The sequence below is a fragment of the Triturus cristatus genome, chromosome 3_2 (assembly GCF_964204655.1).
Source record: "Triturus cristatus chromosome 3_2, aTriCri1.1, whole genome shotgun sequence".
NCBI lineage: Eukaryota > Metazoa > Chordata > Amphibia > Caudata > Salamandridae > Triturus > Triturus cristatus.
The window spans coordinates 229428936-229456339 of record NC_140584.1 but is presented as its reverse complement, the minus strand read 5'-3'; the positions used below and the strand labels follow the sequence as shown (position 1 = coordinate 229456339).

At 44.2% G+C, this 27404-nt stretch overlaps 1 protein-coding gene across 1 annotated transcript in view; it reads left to right on the top strand.

Moving 5' to 3' along the window:
* Positions 1-27404, top strand: part of LRP1B (LDL receptor related protein 1B) — a 3634433-nt gene that overhangs the window by 3159154 nt on the left and 447875 nt on the right. Inside the window, exon 67 of the mRNA XM_085647014.1 lies at positions 11516-11560. Within this exon, the coding sequence (XP_085503140.1) occupies positions 11516-11560 (45 nt within the window). The remainder of the gene's footprint in view (positions 1-11515; positions 11561-27404) is intronic.

The following is a 27404-nucleotide window of genomic DNA, read 5'->3' as shown; positions in this document are numbered from 1 at the left end:
AGCAGATGGAGTAGTGTTCCGGGGCTTCTGCAGCCCCGCCAGCAAAGGCCGTCACAGTAGGATTGCCACTTAGATAGTCGGTTGGGGGTGTAGTACCAATATGACATAATCTTAAAAGCCGTTTTGGCATGACCCATGGAATGTGTGGTGTGGTGTGACCTATAGAAAACATCCTCCCATTCCTTATCAGGCAATGTGCGCCCCAATTCCGCCTCCCAACGTTTCTGCCCCGCTGTGCAGGCTTTCGGGATGGCCTTTGTGAGAAAGGAGTATATTTCAGAGATAAGTCTTTGGTCATCTTTCTTGCTAATTAGCCACTTCTCAAACGGCATCATCGGTCGAAGAGCATGAGAGCGCATCTCGCCCCAGAGATTCAGTGTGTCATTTGGGAGTAAAGGAAAAGATCGGTGGTGGGGAGATTATAGTCCAATTGCAGTTCTTTAAAGGGGATAAGATCTTGGAGATCAAACAGGTGCCCGAGGCGCTTACAACCCCCTTCTAACCAGCGCGATGAGAGCTTATTGTCCATCCCAGGTGGGAAGGCAGGGTTTGAGGAAAGAGGGGACAGGGGTGAGGGGACCGTGGTTAGGTTGGCCCTCTGAGAAACCCTGTCCCAAGTGAGCATTGTGCGGCGCGTGACCAGCGAGGACTAGAGTCCCAAGGCTTGTGCCGATCTCAGCAGCCAGGCGTCACGCCAGATATGGTGGCCCGCTACCGTCTGATCCATGAAGACACAGTATTTCTCTGTCATGGGACGATCACATTCTACCAGATATCGTAAGAGTGAGGCTTGGAAATAGGGAGTAATGTTAGGGAAGGCAAGACCCCCCTTCTTCTTGGGTCGCTGAAGCAGAGTCTTCTGCAGACTAGGTGAAATCGGGCCCCCGACAAAACGCTCGATCGCTGTCTGAATTTGGTGCAACGCATGTGGCGGGGGCTCTAGTGGTAGTGTTTGCAACAGGTACAGGGCCCTTGGCAGTACATTCATTTTAACAGCGGACAACCTCCCAAACCAAGTTAGGGGCAGGTGCCGCCATTAGGTCAGGTCTGCGTGAATTCGAGATATTAGGGTAGAGTAGTTCACCTCCGCTGTTTTGGCAAGACTTTTGTGAAGGACCAATCTGAGGTATGTAATACCATCCGCCACCCAATCAAAGGCAAAGCGAGTCCGAAGGGGGTCAACTGTTGGCTGGCACGTGGTAAGGTTAAGTACCTGAGACTTCTGCATGTTAATTTTAAAGCCGGAAATCTGTCTGAAAGTCTGCAGGTCATCCACAATAGCCGGCAGGGAGGTCAAGGGGTGCGCTACCGAGAAAATTACATCATCTGCATAGAGGCTGACGATGTGGCGATCTAACCCGAATGGGATACCTTGTGTCATAGGGTTGTTTCGGAGACGTTGAGCCAGAGGCTCCATATAAAGGGCAAACAGCAGAGGGGAGAGGGGACATCCCTGTCTTGTCCCTCGCCTCACTGCAAAGTTATCATAAAGTATACTATTGACCCGGATAGTCACCTGCGAGGCGCTATAGATGCTTGCTACCCAGTGCCGAAAGCGGGGCCCCAACCCAAAACGCTGGAAAGTAGCGAATAAGTATGGCCAATGAACACGGTTGAAAGCCTTTTCTGTGTCAACCGCTAGCAGGATGGCTTCCTCTTTGGACCACTGCACTTTATCAATTAAATGGCAGATATGCTTGGTATTGTCTCCACATTGTCTTCCGAGGATGAAGCCCGACTGGTACGGGTCGACCAAACCCGGCATTCAGGAATTCAGCCTGTGCGACAGAATGCTTGAGAACAGCTTTGCGTCAATATTTAACAGGGAAATTGGCCGGTATGAATTCCAAAGTTTTGGGTCCTTTCCTGGTTTGGGGATGACCGAGATAGAGGCCTGTAGCATGGAGGCTGTAAGGGACCCTGCATCAGCAAAGGAGTTAAACAGTCTGGTGAGCAGTGGGGCGAGTTCTACTCAATAGGTTTTGTAGAAGAGAGCGATGAAGCCATCTGGCCCCGGGCCTTCAGAACTTTCAGCCGGGTCGATAGCAGAGATCACTTCATCAGTGCGAATAGGAGCTTCTAGGGCTTCGGCTTCACCCTCTGGCAGAGGGGTCACCGCCACGTCTCTCAGATATTCATTAGGGTCAGGCAGCATGGAGGAATCAGCAGCGTAGAGAGTTTGGTAGAACGATCGGAAGGCTGACACTATACCAGCATCATCTGTTATCTTCTGTCCACCCTCATCCTGAAATGTTTTGACAGAGTGCACTTCTTGCTGGCTACACAGGCAGTGAGACAACATGCGGCTGCCCTTATTGGGGCCAACAAAGTATTTGTGCTTCAAGCGGACCACCGCATGTGCAGCCCGGTCAATATCTAGACTCTGGAGCTGGAGGCGCTCCTTTTCCAGCTGCCGCCAGATTCTGGGAGCAACAGTACGCTTGTGAATGGCTTCTAATTCTCTAACAGTAGCTTCGAGATCTGTGCGCTTGGTCTGCCTGACCTTGTTCTCGTGGGCCGCCTTGGCAATAAAAGCCCCCCTTGCAATCAACTGGAGTGCCTCCCACACTGAGGAGAGTGGTGTGGAACCTCCATCATTGGTTGCTAAGTAGTTGGTTAGACAACGCCTGATGTCTTCTACCATGTCCGGGGATCGAAGTAGGGAGTCTCTCAATTGCCAGCCTGAAGAGGGAGAAGGGCCCACAGCAGGGAGGCGCAGGGTCAGAGTAATAAGTGGGTGGTCAGACAGGGACCGGGCTTCAATAGTGGAGTCTGTGACATAGGCCCAAGCGGCTGGTGTAACAAGGAAATGGTCAAGATGGGCATATGTCTTGTGTGCTGCTGAGTAATAAGAAAAATCCCATTCGTCAGGGTGCAAGCAGCGCCAGGCATCCTTAATCCCTACATCGTTCAGCCAGTCACCTCCTCTCGCAGACAAAGCACCCGTGCCCCCAACCCGCAAGCCAGAGCAATCCAGCCCTGCATCCATCACTAAATTGAGGTCACCCCCTACCACCACCATAGGATCGGGAGTGTGCAGCACGTCAGCACAGGCATCCAACAAGAACCTCTCCGGACGGTCATTAGGGAAGTAAATGGAGGCCACAGTGCAGGAAGAGGAACTCAAGGGGAAGGGCAACGCTAATCGGTGCACCTTGATCTCCACGACAGGCCCCTCCACAGAAACTCTGAAGTGTTTGGAAAACAGAATAGCCACCCCTCCCCGTTTAATATTGCCAGAAGACCAGGACTGATATGGGAAGTGACCATGGTGCATGGGTTTCTTGGATAAGACAAATATCGCCCCCAGAGTTTTCAAGCAAAGAAAGGACCACCTTCCACTTAGTAGGATTATTAAGACCTCGGGCGTTAAAGCTAACTACATTAAGATCCAGATTGGAAGGAAGGGACCAAGTAAGCTACCATGGGGTCTCAGGCTACATTATGGGGGCAGAGTACTAAAAAGAGCTCCAAAGAGGAGGGAGGACCGCACAACCAGACCGGGGTGAGTGTAAAGGAGAAAAGGCTCACTGGGGAGAGAACCCAACCTATCCCACAAAAAAAAAACAGCCCCAAGAACAAGACAACAATATTCGCTACACTGAAACCAAATGAGGAACAGCTGCAACAGTGCGGGAATAACAAAAGTCCATCAGGTTGACACAGTCCCGGGATAATGTGTCTGCTTAGGTCCATGAAAGCAGGGAAGCAGCAGCCCTCCGGCACTGCCACAATGAGGTTTCCAGAGGTGATCCAGACACCAGTATCAGGCGGGAGACGGGTGCGCAGGGCTGCCAGTCAGTAAGGCCAGAACATCTTCCCTTTCGCTATTGCCACTGGGTCAGGTCTATGAGACGGAGAGGAGGACTTGCCCACTACTTGCCAGCGGCCCGGTCTGCCTCCATTGGCGATAGTTGTGGTTTGCTGACGGGCTGAATCTGGAGGAGAAAGGCCCAGGAGGTCGGTGGCCTCTCGTAGTGATCACAGTTGCCGTAATTTGCCTTCAAATTTGAAGATAATGCGTAAGGGATGTCCCCACGCATAGGAAATCCCCTTCTCCCTCAGATGTTGGGTGATCGGCCGAAATTCCCTCCGCTTAAGCAGGATGACAGCGGACAGGTCCTGAAAGAGGAGCAGAGTGTGTCCACGAAACTGCAGAGGATGTGTGTCTCTGGCTTTGTGGAGGATAATTTCTTTCAGTTCAAAATTGAGCACACATGCTAGGATGTCCAGTGGTGGGCAGCGTTGTGGTGGGGTGGGCCCACACAGTGAACCCTGTCGATCTGCACCTCGGTTGTGTGCTACGGGCCCAGGATGTGTTGGAAGAGGGCCTGGACAAATTTCCCGAAGTCTCTCTCCTCAGCCCCCTGCTTCACGCCTCGGATGCATATATTATTGTGGCGAGAGCGGTTCTCCAAGTCCTCCACCTGCCCTTGGAGCTCAATGTATTAGCTTTTGAGGAGCAATATTTCTTGTTGCATCTTCTCCATTTCTTCGTCGCGCCCATTCTCGTGCTGCTGCAGCATCGCCACTCGGTCCCCAATCTCTGAGACATCGCGGCCTACCTCCCAGAGATCCACTGCCAATTGGTCTTTGAGTTCCTGGAGATCTTCCTTGAGCTCCGAGAAGAGCAACGTCATGAAGGCCTTCGTGGCCGGTGCATCCACTCCGTCCAGCAGACCCGCCGACGACCCTGCCCCCTGATTCGCTGCCTTAGACTGCAGCATGTCTTTCACGGAGCGATCCTTCTTGGGCCGTGCAGATGCCATGTAGGGCCGTGTGGTGTCTGCCTCTGGCCGTTGGGCTCCCGCAGGTGAGACAGGTATCCCCCTTTTCAGGGCCAAACACCTCTCTGGCAGTGATGGGGTATGGGGCATGGGGAGACAGGTTCTGGGGGCTGGTGACTGTGGCTCCGCCGGACTGGGGGACTCAAGAGTCCTGCAGGCCCCCCACCAGAGCCACCCACTGCGTCCACAGAAGCCTCCACGGATGCCGCCAGCCGCTCCGCTCAGTGCACTGAAAAGTGTGGGCCCTTGCCATAGTGACTTCTCCACATGGTGTACCGCAGGCCCCAGCAAACGCTACACCCTGCTCCAAGATTGTCGGCACTATCGTAGTATCTCTTGCTGCCAGGCAGAAGTGTCGGCCCCGGGGTAGTCTTCTGGGTCGTGCCACGGGGCCTGTGGGTGCTGGCAGGGGGCAGCGTGATCGCCCCAGTCCCTCTCTGCTCACTCATCGGATGTCGACATGGGCTCGCCAGGCGGCCGCTCTCGCGGTGTGGGGTGGACCGGTGGTTGCTGGGCCCTACCGGTGAAGCTCTTCAGGGCCCCGGGGTCTCCGTCTCAGGTGAGCCGCCTGCGCCTCTGCTCCCGATATCTGCTTCCACGGCCCCTTCCACCAGGCCGCACGCCAGTCCGGACCCACGCTGGTGGCAACCGTGACCGTAGCTGGGGGAACCGGCTGGGGGGCGGTGCACGCTGGACTACCGGGCAGCCTTCACAGCGATGGGAACTCCTCCTCCCGGTGTCCCTCAGGCCCCAGCAAGCACTCTTAACCTGCTCCAAGAGAGCTGGCACTGTCGTACTGTGTCTTGTTCCCAGTCAGAAGCTACGGCCCTGGGGTAGTCTTGTAGGTCGTTCCACAGAGGCAGGCGATGCTGGCAGGGGGGCAGCGTGGTCATCCCGATCCCCCACCAGGCAGCCGCTCACGTTGTGCCGGGTGGGCCAATGACTGCTGGGCCCTACGGGTGAAGCTCTCCAGGGCCTCTGGGTCTCTGCCCCGTGTGTGCTACTTACCACCAGGCCGCTTGTCAGGCCGGGCCCGTGCCGTGCGAGATCCGCCACTGCAGCTGGGGGAGCGGGGTGAAGGCCTTCCGCTGCAACGTTGCCGCGACCTGTCCTCGCAGCTCGGGGGAGGCCCACTTACTGATTTCTGGCAGCCCTCAGGGAGACCATGGTGCCGCACTGCCACACCATAGGCCTCAGCTCCCTGGTCCCCTGTCTGATGGCCCCTCAGGCAGTAGCAAGTTGTCGGCAATGTTTTATTTGTGTCCCCCGCCTTGTGGAGCAGCGGACGGGATGCAATAACAAAGCTATAAGGAGCGGCGGGCCAGAGAGACCGCTAAACACGTCCTATGCGGTCACCATCTTGGACACGCCCCAGACTTCCCTTTTTTAAATGGGGATAGTGTATGTTTGGATTAGTTGTAATCCATTCTATGAAGTAACACAATAGCCCAGAAAAGTAAACTTTTTTGATTTACAGACAATAACCACATTGCAATTAAAGGGCATTTATCATACCCATTCCAAATAATAATAATAAAATAATTTTATTAAGCACACAGTTACCCCCAACGGGGTGTCACAGCACTGTAGCAGACAGAGAACAGGAGAAGTGAAAGCACGACTAGTCGATTCGGCTAAATAGCCAGGTTTAAAGAGATTTGCGGAACTCAAGATCTGACTGAATCAGGCGTAGGTGAAGAGATAAATGATTCCAGCATTGAGTGGCACCCACTTCAAAGGATTTGCCTCCCATTCTAACTTTTAAGAACTGAGGGCTGACAAGAAGGTGTTTGTTATTTGACCTTAAGAATCTGGCTTTATGATAAGGGCGGAGTCTCCTCCTTAAGTAGAGCGGCCCTTTGCCTTTACCTGCCTGAAAAGCTAAGGTCAAAGCCTTATAATCTGTTCGCTTAGCAATGGGCAACCAGTGAAGTTGGCGTAAATATGGAGAAATGTGGTGACAAAGCGGAACCCCGCAGATCAGGCATGCCACAGCATTTTGTACAGTCTGCGGAGCAAGCCAAGCGAAAGACCCAGATATAATCCATTTGCATAATTCAGATGGGAGGTTATCAGCGCATGGACCACGGTTTTACGCGTTGCATTGGGCAGATAATTAATGAATTTTCTGATTATTTTAATTTTGCCGAAGCGAGCAGCCGAAACTGTTTGGACCTGCGTAGCCAGGGACAAATGTTTGTCCTATCTAACACCTACATTCTTAATCGAGTCCTTAGGTATGGGTGCAGTGCCTAATTCATCAGACCACCACAGTTTCGAAGAAAGGGGAGACTGTTGGTTAAAAAATAAGATCTCAGTCTTATCCGCGTTGAGTTTTAAGAAGTTACGGTCCATCCAGGCCGCAGTATTCTTAAGGCACTCGTTTAGCTGCTCAAAAGTGGAGGCAGACACATCCCGAAAGGTGAACAATAACTGGGTATCATCCGCATAAGATATAATTTTGATCCCAGTTTTAGAGATCAATTCTGCCAAAGGGGTCAAGTAAACATTAAAAAGAAGTGGGCTTAGGGCCGAGCCCTAAGGCACACCCCATTTAAGGGGTTTGACAAGGGAAATGAAAGGGTGGGTCCGGACCTGTTGTTTGCGTTCTGATAGAAAAGATGATAGCCAGTTCAGCACAGTTCCCTGGATGCAAATATCCCTCAGTCGATTTAAGAGGATAGAATGGGAGACGGTGTTGAATGCTGCTGACAGGTCCAGCAGCACCAGCACCGCCTTAGATCCTCCATCGACCGTCCAGCGTATTGAATCAGCCATTTCAATCAAAGCAGATTCCGTGCTATAGCCGGGACAAAAGCCAGATTGAGAGTCATGAAGAAGATCATTGGTCTCTATATAGCCGGCTAATTGCTGATACACTAGTTTTTCTAAAACCTTAGCAGGGGCAGGTAATAGTGAAATAGGTCTATAGTTGCTAGTAATATCTGGATACGCATTCACTTTTTTAAAGATGGGTAAGAAAAAGGCATGTTACCAAACTGCAGGGTAACACCCTGTCTTAGTGAGGAGTTCCAAATGGAGTTCAAATGGGGATTGAGGAGTTCTGCAAGAGCGCTGTATTGTTTAGCTGGCCAAGGGTCGCTTGGGGAACCTGGTTTGCACTTCTGCAACTCAAGGTGGGAGACTTCCGCAGATACATCAGCAAAGTCTGAGAACACAATACTGGGGATCAGCTTCGGATGATCATCCGTAGGGGTCTGGGATACATCCCGTGGCTCAGGAAAGGAGGCATAAATCAGCGTGATTTTTTCATCGAAGAACTCAGAGAGTTTATTGCATAGCTTCTGTGAGGGGGGATGGGTATGGGCAAGCACTGAAGGATCAGTGACTGATTTTAAAATTTAAAAAATTTCCCTAGAGGTGTTTTTGGCATTATTGTTATGGTCAGAAAGCAAGTCTCTTTTGTTTCCAATGAGAAGTTTGCGGTATTCTTTAAGCGCCGCACGATAACTTGCCTTACTAACCGCAGAGTAGGCAAGTCTCCAGCTACGCTCTAGTTTTTTGCATTCAGATTTCTTTGATCTGAGCCCCTCCGAATACCAAGGAGCAGAGGGGAGAGATCTATGTTATTGTATTGCTTTCAAAGGGGCAAGGGAATCAAGCGCATCAACAACCCACTTATTCAGATTTGAAATACTGTCATCAAGATCGCTAGAAAGAGTGGACATAGAGTCCCCCAGAAGTTGTGTTAGGTACTCTGGAGTAACTCTCCTCCAATTTCTACCGTACTCTTTAGGAATAGAGGTGACTCTACCAGTGCTTGTTAGCTGAAATAAAAAAGAGATCAAAAAATGATCTGACCAAGCTACTGGCAGCGGAGAGTGAACAATGATCTCAGTTAGATTAGTACAAATCAGGTCCAGTATATGACCTGATTTGTGGGTTGGATGGGATACCTGTTGTATAAGATTGCACCCAGCTTATGTGGAGATAAAACTGGAGCTATGAGGACAGGAGAGATCCTCCACATGCAGATTCAAATTCCCCAGCATAATAAAAATAGAATAGCGTACACTAGCCTGGGAGATATAGTCGGCCAGGTTGGGGAGTTGGTTGAGGCTAGAATTAGGAGGTCTATAAAGCAGCAAACCAGAGCAGGAGGAGGACGGCGAGAGTCTAATACAGAAAGATAAACCCTCGATGGAATCTAATCTAACTGATCAAAATTAGAGGCTGTCATCTCCCATCGCGATTTATAAATAATAGCTACTCCACCACCCAGTTTCCCGTTTTGCCTGTTGGCACAAACTATGCCATAGTTTTCAGGGATAGCTAAGGTCAAAGCGGGGTTAGTGTCATTCTGAAGCCACGTCTCTGTAAGAAACATAAAGTCCCAGTTATTGTCTTCAATGGACTGAAAAATATCCAGTGCGTGTTTGGGCATGGATCTCCAGTTTAACAGCACAGCTTTTAGTTTCACTACAACGGGTGCGAATGAGGAGTAAGAGTTGCAGGTCTTATTGCAGCTAGTTGGACTATCAGCATTTAAAGAAAACCCACAGCACGAGCATAAATAATCCTCCATCGGATCCCGGAGTGTCGAGCAAGGCAAGTGGAGATAGGGTGGGGGCCTAAAGGAGATCAGCTCTGAGCGGCTATATGTGTACCTTTGACCGATAGTAAAACGGGCAGCATCTCTGACCCTGGCCACCATCCTGCCGTGGACGGGCTCAGACGGGCTTGCCTTAGGTGTGCCTGCTGCGCGCGTCCACTGCATGTCGGCGCCATGCTGTCCTGAAATAGGGCGATGAGTAAAAAACACTAGAGCGTCACTCTCCCATGATGGCCGCTCGAAATAGCACCGTCAGGAAGTGAGAATTCAATGATTCGCAATAGAAAGCGACTCCCTCCACACAATCAGCATGGGGTTGCTGCGGTGGACCGGGGAGTCAAAATACCTGAGATGCACCTGGGCACTGAGGTAGCACAAATTTAAAATCTAAAACAGGGTGAGAATAAACAATAATATAAATGTAAAAATAAATGTTAAAAAACACAAATTTCAATTTCAGGCGAAGCGCTAGTGCAGCTCAGCATGCAGGCAAACCTCAGCCTAGGGCAATAACATAGCATTAGAAAACAATTTTTATTTTGTAAGTGGATTGAAAGCTGTCACCCTCTACGCCCAATATATTACTTTAATGTTTGATAGGCAAGCATATAAAATGGCCTGAAATACACCACTTGATAAATATGTAGGCAACTTGATGTGTGTACTAAAACTATTTCTAGTTTTACAGCACAACAGATCTGTTTAAAGACCGAGCCTCACTAGATAAAAGGGATGAATGATTTTGGGTAACAATTTATTGCAACAGACATTCACAGGACGGAACTTAATGTCTTAAAAAAAACTGCTCAAAAAGAGTGGCAGAAAAATGTACATAATGTGGGTGTACTCAAAGTGTCATGCAAATCTTCTACAGAAGCATGTGCAATTTCACAAGAGAAAAATTCATGGAGGAATAAGAATTAGACTGTTCCCCAATTTTGGTCTGTTACATGATTGCCTGTTAAGACATCTACCCACCTTTTCTTATATACAGCACCCAGTTTAAAAATTGCGTGTAACCTTGGTGTGCCTCTTGAAATAATAGCAACATACTTTCCAATCAATTAAAGCTGCTAATACTTAAGGTTTATGATCAATGAGAGACACATTTGACATAACATGGTACATTTTTTTTATTAATACCTTTTCCTATGTGAATTATAATGGCGTGATTTCTGTCAATAAAGTAAAAGTATATATTCTTTAAGTGAGTTGAGAAACGAAATAAGGGTACAATGAATTGAGCAGTGAGAGTGGCAAGAATGACGATGTTCATGGCAGATAAGACCAAAGGTTTGTTACTGACTTCATCTAGGAGTTGAGTCACTAAAGTGGGATTAGGAATTTTGCCAGATCTACATACTAAATTATTACTGCTCTCTAAATCCATGTCAGCCTGTCATTTGAACTATATATGCTTGAAGATAAAATATAAAAAGACCCACTGATTGTACTTAAGCGGCAAAAAATGTCCCTAAAGAAAGAATGTGAATACACACATTTTGTAGAGAGAATGTTTTGTTGCGGAATATGATCATGATAATTCCAGCTCTTAAAAGTATGCATCTGCATGAAGAGGGGCATGTCAATACAATGGTGTAAAATAATCTGAGCAACCGTCACTGTCATAAATGTCTATTTACCATAAACTGTGTACTATTGGTCTAAAATAGTCCACAATGCAATACTCTTAATATTCAGGCCCCCTGAGTCTCTAATCAATCTGAGTGTGTAAAAATATTTAAAAAGTGCTAGTGACCACTTACTATTGATTAAGAGCTTTATCTATGGTCGTCTCAGAATAGTATCCCCAGTGCCACCCTAATTGCAATGCCTTAAAAGCAATTTGAATGTCATTATGGAAATAGATTCTGTGTAGTTCCTGATATCTGTGCAAGCTCTAAATAATGGATGTCTCTAAACACTTCTGAACTTTAGCTATTTTAAAAGCTGTCATGCAAAATAAGACAGACTGTTGAAGATTAGGAATGTTATAGATGAAACAGCATATTTGCCACATATAAAAATTAACAATAAGTTATAGTTTTTTGAACATCAGTAGTTACAACGCAATTTCATTTTCATATGAATACTCAGCTGCATTTCATTTCCTATTGTTGCCTCACTTCCAGTGTTGCCTCTTTCCTTCTTTTAGATGGTACATTGGGAAATGCAATGCAGCTGCAACATATGGACATGGGTGAGTGGGAAATTACTGTTAAAATTCTTTGTTCATAAACAATCGTTATGACATGTACTTGGTCGTTTGTTTACCAATTTACAAGTCTGGCACAGTTAATATAATATTCAAAGCATCTGTAAATAGAAACACCTTGAGATGCAACTCAATAATTCCCCATACACATTTGGATTTATTTTGCATTAAATATGCCACAACTAAGGGAGGGGAAACCCTTATAAAGGCAGTTTCCTGATTAGAAGATGCAGGCACTCTAAAACATCATTAAAGTAGCAGGTTTATCCATGCATGTGTGACACAGCAGCCCTGATGCCTGTCTGCAAAATTGACTGGTTCACAAATTGCAAGTCAATGCTTTTTGGCCCTTGGGTTTGATCTCTTGTCTCAAGTAAATGAAATTTGTCTTGAATTGAAATAGACCCAATATTATAATCAGAGTTCATCCTATTTAACTTAGAAATAGGTAGCTTTCCAATAACAAATATGGTAGTCTATCTCCCTCCACACTAAAAGACTGAGTTTCCTATGGAGTTTTATGATATTGTGTGCTCTCTGTTAGTAAAATATAACAATATTTTGATATTTGGAGATTTTAACTATTGAGCTGCCAAACCAAATGGATGCTTGGAAGTCAAATTATTTTTCAACTTAATTAACTCATTAAATCTAATACAACATATAAAAAAAAACATACACACTGTATAGGGAACATTCTTGATCTGGTATGGTCATTCTCAAATAGTGTCATTTTAAATCATTCATTTTAACCCTATTCCTGTTCTGACCACAGGATGATGAATCTGTCAATACATGTGCAAAGGGGGAATGAAAGACAACCTCCTCCTAACAAAGTCATGTATGCACTGCTAATTACCCCGCATCACTCATGTCATCTTCATTTCATCATTAATAATATCATTGCAACATTGGCAATTAACTTATTGATGAAAAACTGTATATGGTAGGGTGCAAGTTATAGTTACCATAGCAAATGAGTTATAGTTACCAGAGCTAACTATAATTCAGGAATTTCATCAGTTTTGTAAGTTTAAAGAGTTATATTGCCAGTGAATATATATATGTTGTTGAGAGAACCTAAGGTTAACAAGACTTTATAGTTATGTTTTATGTCCATTTTTATTAAGTATCATTGTGTACTCCGACATTTACTGAAATAAATATTTACTGAAATTCACCAGTTATAGTTCAGTTCATCTACCCGCACTATAACTTGCTATCTCCCCATACAATACTTATGACCTCACATATTACAGCAGTCAAGATATGATCAATTATATTATTGATGACATCACTAATGACTTCTCAAATTACCTCATTGGTGACATTACTGATTGCAAACTTTGATGTCATCATTCACACAAGTATTGTCATCATATCAGTTTGATATGCATCTATGTTTACAGAATACTAATATGAAGCTTAACATGTATACTGTGAACATCGAGAAAATTAAATAAAGTACATTATACAGCTTTACATAAGGTTCCAAGTTTGTTTTTAGCTGTACTTCACTCATAAAAAATACAGTCTGTAAGTTAACCACTAAAAGAGACACCATTGAAACACTATTACTAATAAACTTTGACATACTTACAGAATCTAAAAAACAGAATGGTCTTTTTAACAATATAAAATATAAACTCATTAACTGTTACAAACAACAATTTCAAAAAACTGTTTTGACAACTAGTATACAGGATACAATAAGTCTTCAGTTAAGATACACCTGCACAAATGGTCCTAGCAACTAGTTTCACCTAGCACATATCTACTACCAGGCGGCTCCATGAAAAAGTATGGGCCAGATTTAGGAACTAGGAATGCAACACAATGTAGCAAGACACCTTGCTGCAGTGCATTGTGTGACAAAGAGAAGCCAAAAAGATGGCATATCTATCAGGATATGGTGCATTTGTTCTCTCTTCCTGCGTTGGTGCACTGAGTGCAGTCTCACATCAACACAAGCAACCTTCCATATGAGGTGAGGGTGTCTGTGTTAAAGGCAGAAATGTTTTTGTGCATGAGGGGACACCTTCCAGGACAAAACAATCCTCTGTGGCATATTCATCTTTGTATGTGTGCTGCAGAATACAACATCCATAGAAAGAGGAAACAAAGAGAAATAAACCTAGTTCTCCTTGTTACACCTCACTTGGGAAGGCATGCTATTTTGACATATTCCGAGGATTACTCATGTAATTATATCTGGGGATGCGTAGGAACACTCACACTTCACCCATTGAGCAACCTCCCAGAGCAGAGTTGCACAAGGCAGAAAATTGTGCTGCATTACATGACTCCAGATTTACTAAGCTAGTCAGAGCCACATGAGGGGGTACTCTGTGTTATACTAAATGTCACTTAAGGCTTTGCATCACCATCACACCTCAGTAGAAAGAATTTCGTAGTTCAAACATTTATTTTTAATTAGCACTTCTAAAGCATCTAACTAAATATTTATTTATATTAAATTTGCAAAGTACACTGCCATACTTTGTAATTGATATAATCAGTAATGTGATTTGTGATGTCACCAATTATGCCATGTATGATATAATTACTAATATCATCAGCAATGTCATCAGTGATTGCACTGGACATGTTATGACTGATGAATTATATTGGGTCATAATCACTTCAAGCTATAGTTAGGGGAAATTAACTATATGTGGCGAATTTGAGTGGGTTTTGTTTTACGTTCAAAATGAGAGGTAATGGAAAGTGATATACTGTATAACTATAATGTCCCATTAACCCTAGGCTTTTTCAGTGATATATACACATGTAATAGCTTGCAAATTTGCACATGCACTTAGATACATTAGCAAAATAAAGTTTTGCCGTTATAGTGTGTGAAAGAATATATATGTATGGATTAATTGATATCAAAACAATAGCGAACATATATGGATCAATATATGATTATTCACAATAATATTATCATTATGAGGCTTCTGAAATAATGTACATATGTATAGCACGTGCTTGCACTTTTCAAGCACTAAGCACATTACAGCACTTTTTTCCACTTTATGACTTTTGTGCAATAGCAATACGGAAACACTTTAGAAAATAAAAAAGAGGAGATGATGTGTGCAGACTGGTTATCGCATATAGAGTATGTACGATATCACAGATCAACAATATGTTCATGTTGATGTTGATGTTTCAAAGAGAGGCATTTGGGCTATTAAGAAGAAATGTCAAACATCACATGATAATGAATGTGCAAAAATTTATAAAATTACTTGTGAACATTTTGACTAGCCTGTAGTTGTTTTTACATATTTTATGAACAATTGTTTATTGAATGTTTTCACTGATATTGTTTTACTAAATATATTTTTATAACTGTGTCAATGTCTACATGGAACAGGATTCAAATTGGTTAACCAATGGTATGTGAGTCTGTCTTCCGTTGCAATAAATTATTTGTGCAAGTGATGGTGAAGGGGTTTAAATAGCACTTTGAAACATAGTGCAGTCAAGTGATCGAGACCATGATCAAACGGTCGAAATGCGTTGTGGACGTAAGGCATGCATCCTGAATTAATTGTGAATAATTTGTTACCTCAATAAAGCACTTACAAATCGTACCTACCGAGTGGTCTGTTTCTATGTTGCAACCTGGAGGTTGCTGAACTCATGAATTGGGTTTAGTTACATATATATATATATATATATATTCACTGAAAAAACCATAGGTTTCACACACGTTATAGTTAGGAATTAGCATTTAAAAAACCTTGCAAATTCACTGAAAAAACCACAGGTTTCACACAAGTTATAGTTAGCTGTACATTTCACTCGTAAAAAACGAATGAAATTCCACGTTATAGTTAGTGCAGGCAACTATAACTCACGCGACCGCAATCCTCTGCTGATGCTAATACTGTATTTAGACACTTATTTGCCCATGTCTTCTTCCATTAAATTTTAGCTATACATATATTACAAATATTTTTTTTTCATAAAGACACATATGTCATCAGCAGAGGATTGCCATCTATCCGTCAATCATAATAGATGATTGTTTTTCTTTTGATACAAAATTGTACACAACTTTGTTTTGAATGCACTACATTTCCCACAATGCCATACCTGGGCTAGTGGTATATATAGTGCCATAGAAGAAGGACTCACTAACCGTGATCAAGGACGTTAGTCTGAAACGCGTTGGTTGAGCTGTGCAAATCAATAAAGCACTGTTTAAAACTATCTCTTTCCCGAGTGCCGCATCCTTGGATTAATAATGTGGTTTTCCGTGGCCAGGATCCGGCCCGTTATGCAGAGCACCCGCTGACAGAGTGCCCCGGAGTTTTGGATCCCTTTGATTTGGATACAGTTTGAATCCGTGAAGCACCCGAGAGTGCGCGCCCTTACGCTGTCAAGAATCAGCTCACCTTGGATCGAAGCGCCGTAGGACGGAGCCGAAGGACGCCGCCTTTACGGGAGTCTTCTCCGAGGTGAGTAACATATGCCTGACTATTGAGCGCATTTCTCGAAGCGGCCTTTTTTGAAGTTGGACGCACACGACCCGATTTGTATATTCATACAACGGGGGCCTCCTCTCAAACCGGCAGGGAATCGAGAGCTAACTGATTAAAGCTATACACACATACACAGCTCAAAGTGTGTTTTTCGAACAGAAACAGACAGTAAGATGGAAGCCCGCAAAGGTAGACGAGCAACCACGGCGGCTACTTTATTTAAAATTGCTGAGAGTACTACAGGGGATGCTGCCAAAGAACCAATTCCATCAACCCCATCGGCTGACCTCACGATTAAGCAGCAATTTAACAAAGCTGAAAAACTTTATAGAAGGGAGATAAATAAGAGCTGGGAAATACTCGCCCTTGAAAACTACCTAGAAGTTAAGCGAGTACCAAGAGGGTTACGCATTTTCACCATGCCCACACATCCGGACACCAAAATTGATCTTCTTGAGGAATGGGCAGAAAACAATGCACAATGCTCTGCGAATATGATGAGAATTCTAATCAAGCACGCCCAAATCGATCTGACTGAAATCACTAAGCAGCTTGATGAATTGGAGACATTAATACAAACCCACACAAACGTGGAAGAAACTACTAAACTACGTAAAGAGATGGAATCAAGATTGGAAATCTACGAAAATGAAATTCAAGAGCGCAAAAAGCGCAAATTCATCAGAGATGAACAGGATTACCGGTTTGGCAGAATATTGACTTTTGCTAAACGTTTTGAAACACTCAAGAAAAACTACCCAGTGAACACATTGGGAGCCACTGGTAGCACAACGGCAAGCGAATCAGACCTCAGTGAGGGAGAATTACACGCTGGGGCCACACCGGGGCCAAAAACCAATTTTTTAGAAGAAATGCGCCTCATGCATGTAGATCAAACACTCACACGAGGCAGAGGCCGCGGAAGGTACCCAAGACGCGGACGAGGACGAGGGGAGAACGCCTCGCAAGTACAAGAAAAACCAGACGCGCAAAACGCAAAAAGACAATACTCACTACGCAGCCGGAAATGAACGATGTTAACCTAATTATCAATCTTTCAAATCATATACTGACACCTGAAGAAACTGCTGCTTTGAACAAAGGATTATCTTTCTGTCCAGAAAGTCACTTTGACCACACACAAGTACGAATAGACCTGTACAAATACGTCCGCAAGCTTAAATTAGCTAAAGTCCATGCCAATAAAATATCGAAAATTTCACCAACTGATCCCACTCACAACGGTGATCACACGCCTGATTCAGATCCTTTACTCAACATTGATCAAGCTACGGATCTAAAAAATATTTTTGACCTGTTATATAATTTAGAAGACGATGAAATGACAGAAGAACAAGTTTTGGACCACCTGTCAATTGAAACGGATAAGAGACCTAACACTGGGTTAAAAAGAAAGTCCAAGTATTGCCCCGTTTTGCCACCTAGAAACCGCTTTGACCAATTCAGTGAAGCCATTATTGACGAACTCAATAAAATCAGAAATACTAGAAACAACACCAACAGAGAAAACTTAAGTAAAAAGGAAAGGGAAGCAATCAAACACCTGATGCAAGACAAAAGTTTAACTATTAAACCTGCGGATAAAGGTGGCAACACTGTACTGCTAAACACTACAGACTATCTAGCTGAAGCATACAGACAATTAAATGATCCCATCAATTATAACAGGATTACCATCAATCCGATGAACAAAATGCAACACGAACTAGAGACGAAACTTACAGGATGGCATAAAGACAATTTAATCAATGATGAAGAACTCAAATTTCTCACCAATGAATTTCCGGTCATACCGACCATCTATTTTTTACCTAAAATACATAAAACTTTGAACCACCCACCAGGCAGACCGATAGTCTCCTCCTGTCAATCACTGTATGAAAATGTCTCAGAATATGTGGATCACTTTCTTGCCCCCATTGCCCAGAGTATGAGCTCCTACATCAGGGACACCGGCGACTTCCTCCGGATCCTGAATGGCACTTCCTGGAACAACCAATACTTATTAGTCACTATAGACGTTGTGTCCCTGTACACGTCAATACGCCATGAAGTGGGAATGCAAGCCTGCACTTACTTCCTTAAACAAAGGAAAATAACTGAAATGAAGCACACGCATATGTTACTTAATATGATTGAGACATGTCTTACCAACAACATTTTCTGTTTTAACAAAGAACTCTTCAAACAAATGTGTGGAACGGCGATGGGCATTTCCTTTTCTGTTAATTATGCCAACATCACGATGGGTTGGTGGGAGAAGACAATAGCCTGGAACTCTGACAATCAGGATGAAATGGACAAAATTATTTTATGGGTCCGTTACATCGACGACTTATTCCTCATCTGGAATGGCACAGATGAGGATTTTCGAAATTACTTTGACAAACTGAACGAGAATGAGATTGGCCTATCGTTCACTTTCGAAATGAGCAGATCCAAAATTCCATTTCTTGATACCCTGATCTATATCGAGAACAATCAGATTCATTCAACTCTTTATAGAAAGAAAACGGCTACCAACAGCATTTTACATGGAACCAGCTTTCACCCTAAACCCTTGTTGAACAGTATTCCCTTTGGAGAATTTATAAGACTCAAGCGAAATTGCTCCAAACCGGAGGACGCAGAGAGCCAAATATACGAATCCATGGGCAGGCTCAAACAAAGAGGGTATACAGAACCCATCCTAAAGCGGAACAAGACCAGAATTGATGCCAAAACAAGAACAGATACTCTTATGCCTAGAACCAAACCCACTACTGGAGACGAAACACAAGTTCCCAGGTTCATTACTACGTACAGCAAAGAAAGTGCACTCATTGTGAGCAAGATTAAAAAACATTGGCACCTGATCACAAAAGACCCTGATATTGGTAAACTTGTTGGAGTAAGACCTATAGTAACATATAAAAAAACGAAATCACTTAAAGACATGCTTGTCAAGAGCCACTTCGTCCAGGAAGAAACAACTAATTGGCTAACCAAACAACAAAATGGTTTTACTAAATGTAATTCCTGCAAAGCCTGCAAAATTGGCAAAAATGTGAAACATATTGCGGAGCCAAATGGAAACATAATAACATTGAACAAAAGAATAACCTGCAATACCAAATTTGCCGTCTACATCATTGAATGCACCTGCGGTCACAAATACGTAGGTAGCACCATCTGCCCACTCAAAAAGCGTATTTTGGAACACATCCGAGCAGTTAAAAACAAAGACACTACTTATGCAACTGCGAAACACCTATCAGTATGCCAGAAAGGAGATTGGCGTGCGATGTGCTACTATGGGATCGACACAATTACGCTAAACGAACGAGGTGGCGACAGAACTAAAAAACTGCGACAGTTGGAATCCCGCTACATTATCAGATTACAAACGAAGACCCCAATCGGGATGAACAATGATGAAGAACTTTATGTACATTTGGCATAGTTTAATTTCCCTCGGTAACATCCGTTACTCTGAAATAACAATAGTTATCCCGTCTCTCTTCCCTCCCTTCTCCCTCCTCTCTTTTTTCCCTCCCCCTTTTTCCCCCCCCCTGTCCTCAGTTTCCCTTCCCTTCCCTCTTCCCTGTACCTGAAACATTGATTCCGTATTCTCTCCCATTTATTCTTTACTTCTTAAGTCTAGGTACCCCGCCGCCAGATGACACTGTACTATACAATGCCTCTCTTTCCCACTTGGTTGCATATATACCTTTGCGTCATAGGTACTATACCATGAATTGTTGATTAGGTACTATACCATGAATTGTTGATGCTAATCCATCTATCCGTCAATCATAATAGATGATTGTTTTTCTTTTGATACAAAATTGTACACAACTTTGTTTTGAATGCACTACATTTCCCACAATGCCATACCTGGGCTAGTGGTATATATAGTGCCATAGAAGAAGGACTCACTAACCGTGATCAAGGACGTTAGTCTGAAACGCGTTGGTTGAGCTGTGCAAATCAATAAAGCACTGTTTAAAACTATCTCTTTCCCGAGTGCCGCATCCTTGGATTAATAATGTGGTTTTCCGTGGCCAGGATCCGGCCCGTTATGCAGAGCACCCGCTGACAGAGTGCCCCGGAGTTTTGGATCCCTTTGATTTGGATATATATATATATATATATATATATTACCTACTGGCGGTCGCCAGTAGGTAGTTATAGTTAGGACCACGTTTCCATAGGAAATCCGCAACATTCTATTTTGAATAACTTTGGCGCCGGTTGACGAATCCTCGCGAATTTTTCAAAATAGGTGGGGCGCTACGCTCCGCTCCTACCCTGAAAGTCTCGGGGGGATTCGTCAAGCGGGGGCTGAGATAAAAGGGGGGTCCCAAAACGCGTTTTTCCCATGCATGTTTCCATAGGACCTTTAGACACAGCTACAGCCCGAACGGCTGAACAGAATTACTTGAAATTTGGCAGAGAGGTAGTCCTCAGGTCAAGAAAGTGCCTTTTGTAGGTTTGGTGTAAATCTGTTCAGTAGATTCTGAGAAAATAGCCTTTAAATCAATATATATATCTGAGCCAGCTTACGGTGCGCTTACGGTGCGCTTACCGTATGCGTACGGTGGCGTGCGCGAGCGCGATTCTGATTGGCCCTTAGATCTTAGTAAACATTCGAATCGGTCGAAACCAGGAAGCGGCGGCCGCCATTTTCTCTCTCGCACTCTGAGGGGGGAGCTGATAAACAAATGCCAAAAACATATAAAGGGGCTGTTTAGACAGCGCCCATGCACATAACCATGTTTGTTGAGTCTTCAAAGATCCCCCAAGGCAAAAAACGGTAATTTTTTATTTTTCGAAAATATCGCCGATTACGCTTACCGTACGCTTACCGTACGCGTACGGTAAATAATTATTAAAAAAAAAAAACCCCACTCTCTCCACCCCGTGTGCAAATTGTGGCCGAAGGCCACCATTTGTGCATGGCATATAAGAGCACAGCATTTCCCCAAAAAATTTCAACAGATTACCTATCACAAGGAAGCGCATAATATGTCCTCCATGTGCGCACGGTGCGCGAAGCGCATCGTGCGTACATGGCCCATCTAGCGTAACGTGGGCACGCGGTGCGCATAGCGCACCGTGTGCCCACTGTGCGTGCACGGCACTAACTTCGTAAAGTGGGCGCGCGGTGCGCGTAGCGCACCGCGTGCCCACCGTGCGTGCACGGCACTAACTTCGTAAAGTGGGCGCGCGGTGCGCGAAGCGCACCGCGTGCTCACTGTGCACCCACGGTGCGCGAAGCGCACCGTGCGCGCACGGAACGAACTGCGTTAAGTGGGCGCGCACGCCACGAATGGCGTAAAGTAACTTAGCATATAAAAAACCGTACAAATTCACTGAAAAAACCATAGGTTTCACACACGTTATAGTTAGGAATTAGCATTTAAAAAACCTTGCAAATTCACTGAAAAAACCATAGGTTTCACACATGTTATAGTTAGCGGAAATTTTACTGATAAAAAACCAATGAAATTCCCCCGTTATAGTTAGTGCAGGAAACTATAACTCACGCGACCGCAATCTTCTGCTGATGACATATGTGTCTTTATGAAAAAAAAATATTTGTAATATATGTATAGCTAAAAATTTATGGAAGAAGACATGGGCAAATAAGTGTCTAAATACAGTATTAGCATCAGCAGAAGATTGCGGTCGCGTGAGTTATAGTTTCCTGCACTAACTATAACGGGGGAATTTCATTGGTTTTTTATCAGTAAAATTTCCGCTAACTATAACATGTGTGAAACCTATGGTTTTTTCAGTGAATACATATATATATGTATATACACGCACACACACATATATTTATTTATTTATTTATTTGTATTTTACCTACTGGCGGTCGCCAATAGGTAGTTAGAGGTAGGACTTGTATCCATAGATAAAACGTATTTTGACTTGGCTATATCTTTGGCGTCGTTTGATGAATCTTCAAAATCATTTCCAAAAAAAGTGTGCCAGTGACTCTAGTTGGGCAAGGAAAGTTTTGGGGTGATCCGTCAAGCGGAGGTGAGAAAAAAGGGGGTACAAAAGTGCTTTTACCATGTTAATTCACACAGATCTGCTGAATGGAATTACACCAAATTTGACAGAAAGGTAGCTCTTGGTCCAGAAACCATGCTTTTTGTTATTTGGTGTTCATTTAGTTCTTTTTGAGATATTAAAGGAAATCCAAATTTATATGTCTAGGGTCACCAAGCCTTCGCAAATAATGATAATATTGTTCAGAGATTTGATTGGCTGCCAACACTTCAATAAAATGCATTTTCTGAAAAAGAAATTCAGTGAAATTGCGAATATCCACGAATTTGAGGCAACATTTTTCTACAAGCTCCTTTTCAGTTTAGCCCCCAAGTGGGCCAGGTCCCAGTAGCAGATTAATTTATATTATGTTAAGGGGGTGTGAATTGAGCCCCCTCAAGAACTCTTTTAAGCCCCGGGGGCCACCACCTCCCTAGGGCTTTATAAAATCGGATGGGGGCTATGTGGACCCCCGCCATTCAGCGTTTTGATCCCAGGAGACCACCACCTTCCCCGAACTTCAGAAAAATAGTGGAGGTGGCAATGTAGACCCCCCTCCTGGCGCTTTAATATGCCCTGGGGACCACCATCTCCCCACTGCTAAACTAATAAAGAAGCAGGGGGGCCACACAGACCTCTCTGGGCCCCGTGGACCACCACCTCCCCAGGGCTAAATGTATATTTAAAAGTGGAAGGGGGATGTGACCATCACCTCCCTGGGTTAGCCTATGCATACTTCTGGAGCCAATAATGGACCTAGGGTACTGCGACCCCATAGGGCCAGCTCCTGCTATCTCCCGAGGTGCCCATCTTCAGGATATAGCTGTTCACTATTGCTTGGCGGGAGCTGCAACAACTATTGCGAGGCTAGAGCAAACACTATCCCTGCTCCCTGGAAAGCAGGAGCTCTCAAATTGCACCTGCATGCTGAGAGTTGAGTTTTAATCGGTTTTCCTGCCCGCTGCCATGAAACAGAGGAAAGATTGCTCCTGCAAGCAGAGAGCTGCATATTTAGCAGCTCTCTGCATGCAGGAGTACTGCCGGCTTCTGCAGGAGGCAGGGACCGGGCAAGGGCATTGAGGCTCCACCCACGGTCTCCAGCATAGTACACTGGGTGTCCTGGGTTGGGCCAGTGCACCCAGGTAGACGTGTTGGGGCCAAGGGAGATGGGATCCCCAGGCCGCAATCATCCCAGGGAAGGGGGCCATGCGGTCCCGTCTCCCATCAAATTTTTCTCAGGCACCGGGGGATGGGGTTCCCGGAGCCTCCCTCCCGTAATGAAGAGAATGGAAAACAGAGGACAGAAAAATTATCAAAAAGACAAAACAGAGCAGAAGAGTGCAAAGCACGCAGAGGGCAAAAAACAAACAGGAAAGGCAAAACAGATGGCAGAAAAATTGGAAGAAAAAGGCAAAACAAAGGGCAGAAAAACGAGCAGAAAGGCGAAACAGAACAGAAGAGGGCAAAACAGAGGGCAGGAAAAAAGAGCATAAAAGGCAAAATAGAGGGCAGAAAAATGAGCAGGAAGGACCAAACAGAAGGCAGAAAAATGTGCAGAAAAGGCAAAACAGAGGGCAGGAAAAAGAGCAGAAAAGGCAAAACAGAGAGCAGGGAACAAACAAAAAAGGCAAACATGAGGGCCAAAAAAAGAGCAGAGAGGCAAAACAGGAGGCAGAAAAACTAGATGGAAATTCAAAACAGAGTAGAAGTGGGTAGAAAATGAGCAGTGAAGGCAAAATGGAGGGCAGAAAAACGAGCGTAAAAGGGAAAACAAAGCGCAGAAAAATGAGTAGAAAAAGCAGAAATCAGCATAGGAGGCACAAGCATAGAGCAGCAGGCAGCAGAGGATATCGGTATGTGGGCAAGCTTTGCAGGAGAACTGTCGCAGGGGAAGCCAGAATGAGGATCTGCAAAGTTGTTACAGAAATTAATCCTCAATGAGAAACACATATATATAAACATAGCAGGTGCCTCAATTGAAGCTCCACTTCTGTAAAGGACAAATGATCCTGACCTTCTGGGCTGGACAAAGGCAAAGCAAGTGTGTTTAATCAGCAATTATACATTGCAAGACGATCTGAAATGCTGCGGGGAGGTGAATGCATTGTTAATCATTTGGAGCGCAATGGTTAGTGAGTGTGATGAGTGGGTTCTTTCTTGTCCTTACCTGGTGAGAGCCCATTGTTATCTCTTTAAATGACTGAGCATACAAATGTGCAAAATCAAGCACCACCTGTTTGGCACCGACCCATCCACTTTAGTAGTATGCAGTGGTCTTCTCACCTTTTGCCAGGATGATGGGCAGCTTACTAAAAGGCCCCGTCACCTTTTCCATCGATTTTGGTGACGTGTCCTTAATGCTGAGGAATATGAGGTCATCTCCACAAAACAAAGAAGCACTTACTTCTTATAGCTAAGAGGAAGGCCCCTTGTTTGGTGGAGATTTACCTCTTTGTACTCCCGTCATCTTCTCTATAGGAAGATTCATGCTATCACAATTTTCTGGATAAAGATGCGTGAGGAACAATCACATTGCCAAAATGCACACAAGTTCACTGGTGGCATTTACTCATGCTCCATTACACATGTAGAATATGCACCAGGCATTTACCCAAAGAGGTAGCACTTAGCAATTAACCAGTAAAAAGTACAGTGCTTGGGTAGATATTTTATGCAAAACTGTGCACTCTTTTTGGATAAAGGGGCAGGTGCAGTTACGTTGTGGCCTATTCCCTGACAGAGCTACTGACATACCCACACAGAAACTTAAATACCCACTCACACACTCAGGCAGCCACACCCCCACTCAGACAATCACAGACCCACTCATAGGCACACTCAAACACTCTCACACCTACTCACAAACCCACTCAGGCACTCATGCACCCACTCATAGAACCACTCAGACACTCACAGACACACAGACAACCATTCAGATACTCGGGCACCAACTCACAGACCCGTTCAGACACATACATCCACTTACAGACCTACTCAGACACTCATGCACCCACTTACAGAAACACTTATACTCTCTCACACCCACTGAAAGACATACTCTGAGACTCACGCACCGACTCACAGACCCACTCAAAAACTCACCCACCCACTCACAGACCCATTCAGTGACTCATGCACCCACTTACAGACCTAATCAGACACTTATGCACTTACTAACAGACTGACTCACACACTCTTGGAAGCACTCAAAGACCCACTCCGACACTCTCACACCCACTCACAAACCCACTCGGACTCTCACTCAGAAACTCATGTACCCACTCAGACACTCACACACCCACTTACACACCCACTCAGACACTCACATGCCCACTCACATGCCCAGTGAGACACTCATGCACCCACTCCCAGATCCACTCAGAAACTCACAAATCCACTCAAACACCCATTAAGACACCCACATGCTCACTCACACATCCCCTGAGACACTCATGCACTCACTCACACATCCACTCTCAAAGGTTACAGGTTACAGTTAGGAAATAAAATTAAAAAGAACATAGAAATTCACCAATAAAAACAAAGGTTACAGGTATATTATAGTTAGCTAATAACATTAAAAAAAACTTAGAAATTCGCTGAAAAAAACTAAGGCTACAGGGACATTATAGTTAGGCTCACATTTCTCTCATACAAAACCAGTGAACTTTAGCAGCTATAGTTACCTGAGCTAACAATAACTTATGGCCCCACAATGCACTGCTTATGACCTCACATATTTTATTACTCATGACATGGTGAGTGACATCACTCATAACATCTCAATATAATATTTTGTAATTATTTGTGGGACTCAGCTTCAAGCTGAGTTCCATTATGGCTGCAAACAGTTGAAGTGTTGGCAGCCAATCAAATTTCAATAGAATCTGTGAGTCCACTGCAAGGACTTGCGTCCTCAGATATCTATATTTTTTAAATCTCAATATCTCTGCAACTATTGCATGGATTTATGCCAAATCACAAACAACACGCTTTTGTGCCTAGCATCTAGCTTTCTGCAAAATTTGGTGTAATTCTGTTCAGCGGTTCGGGCTGTAGTCAAAAAATGAAAAATCCCAATAGACATCACATGGAGGAAAACATTTTGGGAACCCCCCTTTTTTCTTAACCCGCTTGACTAATCACACAGAAACTTACAACACGGCAGCTGAACCAGAAAGGGGAAGATTTTTGAAACTTTTGTGAAAATTCATCTAGCGTTGTGAAAGTTATTGGCAAAACAAAAAAATGCTTTTCCTATGGAAACTTTGGTCCTAACTATTCCTACCTACTGGCTATCGCTTTGTATTGATGGCTAAACGTTTTGAGAGATTGTGGGCTAAAGTGGATGTAGATGCTAGCATCAATGTGAGTACCTGAAGAAACTGAGCAGGTGCTGGTTTATTGAGTAGTATATAATTAATCATACACTGGTATGTGAAGATGACTTCATCTACCATAATTCACTGGCAAAGATGCTAAAAGGCTTATTATACTCTAAATCATGATGTAAAAAACAATTCTCACTACAGCCCACTAACTCTCATTGCCTTGCACCCCGATCCCTTTCCTCATGGCCAATACCCATTCCTTCCTAAAGAACATGAAGCTAGTAAAACCATTTTAAGGGGAGACTGTGCGCTCACAGGAGCAAATTCATTGTTAATTGATGGCATGGAAAACAAATAGCGAATATTTTCACATACAGGAACACACATACACATTCATATCAATGTGTATCACATGGTGAACATTGCATGGTCAGTTTACACAGCCTTGACAAACAACCAGTTGCACAGTTCCTGCTAAAATGTGTCTGCTTACTGAACAAAACAGAGCATCATCAAAAAATTATGCAAATACACAAAGCCCAATAACCAGAATGTTACACAAGACTATGCTTGTCTAAAATAAATGCTGTCACCTACTTGTGTTGAATTACAATGCTTGTTGTGTCTTGGATGACAATCCTATTGTCCTATCAATTGATCATTTTAGGAATTTTATGAAATTGGATTATTATTTGGGGAGGGCAACTGCCCACCTCAAGGATTGATCATAACTCTTTTCAGGGTGACCTCTTGAAGCCACTAAGTTAGCCTGATGCCAACATGCTTTGCCCTTTGGTTACAACATATGTCATGCCCCACTATCACAACAGAACATATAGCAAGGCATTTGTCAGTGGTCATTCAGCTCTAGGGTCAGAGAGACCTTTGACCATTCTCAATGCCCAGATTCAGAGTTCACAAAAGGTATATATGGCACTGCCA